The 6,000-nt window shown below is 39.1% G+C and overlaps 1 protein-coding gene across 3 annotated transcripts in view; it reads right to left on the bottom strand.

The window, feature by feature from the left end:
- Positions 1-1,361: 1,361 nt before the first annotated feature.
- LOC107713727 (ecto-NOX disulfide-thiol exchanger 1-like) overlaps positions 1,362-6,000 on the bottom strand; it is a 93,658-nt gene continuing 89,019 nt past the window's right edge. For all 3 annotated transcript variants that reach the window (XM_016519327.1, XM_016519329.1, XM_016519328.1), the window contains exons 13-15: positions 5,030-5,129; positions 3,854-3,939; positions 1,362-2,027 (exon numbers count right to left, since the gene is read on the bottom strand). In XM_016519327.1, coding sequence (XP_016374813.1) covers positions 1,896-2,027; positions 3,854-3,939; positions 5,030-5,129 — 318 coding nt within the window. In that variant the 3' untranslated portion in view covers positions 1,362-1,895. The remainder of the gene's footprint in view (positions 2,028-3,853; positions 3,940-5,029; positions 5,130-6,000) is intronic.

Below are 6,000 nucleotides of genomic sequence, written 5' to 3'. Positions count from 1 at the left end.
AAATTGAAAATTGACCTCCGCTTCTTTAACTTTGAGCTTATTAACATTTCATTACAGTTAGTCTGTTTCATTCTCTATACTGAGAAAGGTTCAGGAGACGCAGATGTTCTGCACACTGAGCTTTCATCATTACGTTCAGAACAGTAATAGTAGGTCCTTACTGGCTGAGGGCTTTTTATTACTTACATTGCTACTTTGACGTTGTACATTTTTTATTGCATTTTAAAAAACAAGCATTGGCCAATTGATTTTCATAATCCATCTGACAACTGCTTTGTTTTTGCCAAAGCTTTTCTTTAACAGTTTGTCAGTCATGCAAAAAATGCTATTGGAAAGTTTACACATGGGTGCAGCCCAGAATTTGACGCATAATGGCTGCCAGCAGAGGCACACGTTGGAGATTTTAGCTCTGGTAGAGGAGTGCCAATTTTTTTTTTATTTAATAAACTCATAATTGATTTCTTCATTCCTTTAACATTGCATTTGCAACAAAATGGGGCCTTTAAAAGTGCAGGTGCCCTGGGTCTTGCAGCACCATAATCTTTAATCCTTACTGTAACAATCTCAAATAATGCCAGTGCTGGTACAAGCAACAATGAAAATGGCTTAGATGGTCTCAAATGCACTACTATGGTGCTAACAGCATCTCAGTGGCTGATGCAAATAGCAAATAGATCACATTAAACACACACAGAGCAGCATTCTCCTCCCCTCTCATTCATTATTAACAGCTTGTTATATTCTGGGTGATTAAGGAAGTTCAGCTCCACATTCATGGCAGATAGTTCAGTTGTTTATCCCAGACATAAATCAAAAAACATGTCAGACACAACACTACGAGGCAGCTTTGACACATTCAGAGACGCAGCTGGGAACAGGGTTGGGCAAAATTCAGAATTTACGAACTGGCTGCCTTTCAATTCACAAGGGCGAATTTGAATCAAATTGGCCACTCCGACGGGCTGTTGAACTGGAATGACATTTATGGAATTTCAGTAGTCCAAAACAACAACAAAATTCCTGAATGTTCTGTTTTCAATTCTGCATTCAATGCTAAATTACGCCCAAAGCGGTTTACACTCTTAAAAATAAAGGTTCTTTATTGGCATCTTTGTTTTAATGAAGAAGCTTTAACATTCCATTCCACAAAAGGTTCTTTATAAAGGAATGTTGCTTCACAGTAAGAATAAAATGGGCCTTTTAAGAATTGTTTACTTGAAAGGTTCTTGAACACAAAACGGTTCTTCTATGGCATAGCTGCAAAAAAACTCACCTTCATTTTTAAGATTGTAGTAAATGCATCGGATTTTGGATAAAAAGTTTTTAATAGATTTTTAAAAAAATCATAATTTACGTAAGCAGACCATTAACAACAGTGCATCAAGACACAAAGAACATGTTACATAGTTACATCATCTACACAACATGGAAGGCCTGAAACACAGCAAACTGTCCAAAGAGCTTCAGCTGTGCAACTGTTGTCTATCAGCTCCAACACTTTGGCCATGAATTAAATCATTTTCAGAGCAGAAATCGTCTTCACACACACTCTGGCTTTGATGGGCGCAGAGGGCCGCTATCACATATCTGTGTCCCATATTCATCATTCCGTATTTTTAACCGAGAGGCGCGATATTCCTGGATATCTCCCAGTCTTCAGGGACGACGCCACGTTACGCAATCTGCACAGAAGTCTGGAAAGAGCTAAATACATCTGATGCGGCGCCGCATGTAGAGTCTCACTTCCTCTGGAGAGCAGCAGCCATCTGATCTGAGGCTGTAGGGGGTTTAGAGCTTGTTGTTTGTGTCTATGAGGTTTTGGCTCTTCTCGCTGACTCTGGATCAGTCCTCCAGAGATCCAGCAGCCTCAGTGTCAGTGCATGTGGCTCTGCAAGTCACACCGACTTAAGAGTCTCAAATCCACAGAACTTCCAGCGTTTCTCCAATGTCGCTCCAACGCCGCTGAACTCCTGCTGGAACATGTTGGGCAGCCGGACCATTAGTCTTTCAAGTTCACCGGCCGAGATCTGAAGAATGAGACATGAGCGAAGCAGTGTGACACTTAGATTGTTATTGTTGCTCTATGATGAACATTTTGTGCATAAACAGACACAAAATTGCCCATTGCATCCTCGCGTCTGTTTGCTTAGAAATCAATCAAAGGCACTAATGTGTTTGTCAGTATGTTTGTCATTTGCTTCCTGCAAACAGTTACCGTGTAGTGCTGTTGTTAATTTTTTTTAGACAGGGAGTATATAAACTTTTTTTTCAGTTTATAATACTGCTTGTTTTCTCTACTCTTAGTTTAAGAAAATGACAATTTAGAGTAGAATAAGATAAACTTCTTGCATTTCTTGAATTTATCTAAAATTTACTGCACAGACTGGTAAAACGACCATGAACGAAAGTAATAAAGATATTTAAAAAAAAAAAAAAAAATTCCAGCCACTTCCTTTGCCACCAATGTATGGCTAGAAAAGGAAATAAAGAGACTTTGTGCAATTGAAGATGATGAATTAATGATTTGCTACTTGCTATTGGTAATCAGAGGCAGCTGGTATTTATAATTTAGAAAGATGGACATTATTATTCTGGAGAGCATTTTATTAGGCGTGGAACATGAGTTATCAATACTTTTGGTAGATGCTGTTTGAACCCTAATGTAAAAATAAATAAATTAATAAATAAAATACTACTGCTTTTTGTCTAGTAGCATATATTATTAAATGTAGTATATGCTACTAGATTATACAATAGAATAATACATACAATACTATTATAGCAGTAACTTTTTATTTTAGGGTTTTCTGTCTTTTTATTTATTATATATTTATAAAGACAGTGAGAGTGTAGATGGGAAACAATGGGAAGAGGAGTTGGATGAAATAATGTTCGCCTGCACACAAGCGCCACCGTGCAAAATGTCAGAACACGTTCGGTACACTCCAGGCCACATCTGACAGATGAAATTTGCATTTTGTTGTAGACTGGACAAGCTCCACCAGGCTACTGGGATACAAATAGCTGTGCTGTGCCAATGCGGATCACATCTGGATGCAAACAATCCCTCTGATATTTCATGCAGTATTTAGGGGTCAAAGTGATAACAAACATATGGCTCATATAGCATATTGACTGAAATGAGATTATTTCTAATCTTTTATTAATCATGCATGCACTCAATGCCATGATGTTAAAATGAATTAAAGGGATAGTTCACCCAAAAATTTAAATTCTGTCATGTACCCTCATTTACTAAAGAACTAATGAGGTTTGTTCTAACGTGCTTCTGTTTACCATATGTGATGCACTCTATGTATGTCTGTTTATATGTATTTTAAAGGAGTAGTTCACTTCCAGAATGAAAATTCTTCAGTTGATGGGCACCATTGACTTCCATAGTAGGAAAAAAAATACTATGGAAGTCAATGGTGCCCATCAACTGTTCGGATACTAACATTTTTCAAAATATCTTCTTTTGTGTTCATCAGAAAAAAGAAACTCATATAGGTTTGGAACAAGTGGAGGGTGAGTAAATGATGACAGAATTTTCATTCTGGAAGTGAACTACTCCTTTAAAGTCTAACATATTTTCAGCATATGAAGTCTCTTCACAAAACTTGGATGAAACTGCCCAATTCATATGGATTAATTTTATGATGCCTTTATGATATTTTTGGATCTTCAAAGGGTTAATTGGATGGACTTTCAATGGAGAGACTAATTTCTCAGGTTTAATCACACTTAATTTGTGTTTGAAGTTTAACCAAAGTCTTATAGGTTTGGACATGAAGGCGAAATAATGAGAGAATTTTGATTTTGGGGTGAACTAACCTTTAAAACAAATAATCACCTTTGTATCAAGTCTCTGGATGTAAGACCACAGATATTCAATGTTGGCTCCAAATGGGTGGACGTGGAGGAAGGTTGATATGATTCCTGTGTGGAGAGACAGACAACAGAGCAGGCTTGTTAATGAACATATGTTGCCTCTGACTAGTAGGCAAGACAAGAGATGCAGTGGCACAGTCATAAATATGCCGCCTGGAGCAGAAGCACCATCCTTCCCCCACTTAAGCTGATTACTTTGGAGAGGTCCTGCAAAGGGAAAGCACTGATACAGAGGCACGGGATATAGTGCCTTGCCTGGAGGGCCCGAGCCAATATTTATTTCATTGATTTATATGCCGTAACGCCGCCAATTACCAAGGAACCTCATTCAATTCCCTCCACAAGAACTACTTCCACAGTGCCGCACTTGGGGAGGGAAGGGGAGTCTCAAGATGTCCGATCTGATTTTAAAATTCAATGCAGAACAGCTGAGCCAACACCATATGTCTCTGTTCTGCTACAGCACATCATGCTTACTGAGATAAACATATCTGTTTTCGCATACTCGTATGAGAAATCTAACCAAACAAACTCATTTGAATGGCCTAACGGAGGAAGCTTATACAAAATGATGTTTACACAGCAAGCTAATCCAATAACTGCATTACAGTAGACGTCCTCTTCAGAGCTAACAGTCTAGTACAGGAGCGCCTGGAGACTTAAACAATTTGTGTTCTTCAGTCCGTCCCTTCACTTTGTTCTGCTCAAATGAGTTTGGCTTTTCTGCCGTTCTGGCTGAGGGCCTCCGAGCCTGGCTGACGCGCCCTACTCCATCAATGCAGTATATGTGTCCTCTTTGCGAGCGGCGGTGTTGTGCAGCCATTAGATAGAGCGAAGGCTGTGTGGTTTTCTCTGGGCAAGAGCCAATGAAGTGCCTAGCAAAAAGAAGAACAGTTCCCCTGAGCTCCTTCTAAGGATCATCATCCAAAAATGTGACAGAAAGGCCGAGGTGTTGCAGCCTGTCTTTCCTCGCCTTTCCAAGTCATTGTTATCACAATGGTTCAAACACCTGCTTGCCCTCCTGTGCTTTTAAGCTAGGACTCAATCCTCCAAGCCCATCTGGTATTCAAGCCCCTCAGCACACGGCTCAAGATGTTTTATAGATCAAAACGGCATGAAGCGGAGTTGGAATAATTACCGAGCAAGAGAGCTTCTTTCTCTGATCTCAAAGGACCCCAGATGACCGCATCGTTATTCTTCTCTCGGTGGTGGTAGAGTGCTGCGGTGCCATTGACTCCCTGTACACATGCATACAAAGGAAAAACACGCATCAGGATACAGAGTAACCTTCACAAAGCAGATAAGAGAGAGATGGATCATGCAAACTGTTGAGTTGGTAGAGTATGCCCGCTAATCTTTACAGAAAATGCACCGCATTCTGCTGCGTTCAGAGAAATCAATGCCTATTGACATTTAAGAGGCTCTTCTTCCAAGATGCTGCTCAAGATGGCAGGCCGTAAGTCACATAGAGGTTAAATCAAACTTATAGCAAAGTCCTTGAACAGTGCATTTTCAGAAACCCTCAGTGAAAAAAATCTAAATGGGGGCATCAGTGCATATGTGTCTTTATGGAATTTTCCATGTATGGCTAAAGACACATATGCACTGATGCCCCCATTTAGATTTTTTTCACTGAGGGTTTCTGAAAATGCACAATCTAAATGGGTAGCAAAGTCCTTGAACAGTGCATTGGGTTTCTGAAAATGCACAAAAAATCTAAATGGGGGCATCAGTGCATATGTGTCTTTAGCCATACATGGAAAATTCCAGTTCAGTAACTGAAGGAAAAGTTTCACAATATGTATATACGTCATGCCCATTCAAACCGAGGGGAAATATGCCTGCTCAGAATTTTGAGCCAAATGGATTTTGAATGACAAGACAAAACTAAAAATTGATAATTAAGTTGATGATTATTGAGGATGATGTAAAATGGTTAGTGCCCCAAATTTTGCAGTGTTTAAGCTAAAATCAATGCAGGATTTATAGTCCTAATATTTAATAGTGGTGACAGTAAATGTGTTAATAATGTGTTTCTGCTTCAAATTGTAATTTATAAAGTATATAATTGGATCTGAAGACATTGCAGTAAATATTACAGTGAAAGCT

Source organism: Sinocyclocheilus rhinocerous, unplaced genomic scaffold (assembly GCF_001515625.1).
Source record: "Sinocyclocheilus rhinocerous isolate Xijiao unplaced genomic scaffold, SAMN03320098_v1.1 scaffold2584, whole genome shotgun sequence".
In the NCBI taxonomy this organism is placed as follows: Eukaryota; Metazoa; Chordata; class Actinopteri; order Cypriniformes; family Cyprinidae; genus Sinocyclocheilus; species Sinocyclocheilus rhinocerous.
The sequence above is the reverse complement of the archived record's forward strand: the minus strand, read 5'-3'. Positions and strand labels throughout refer to the sequence as shown.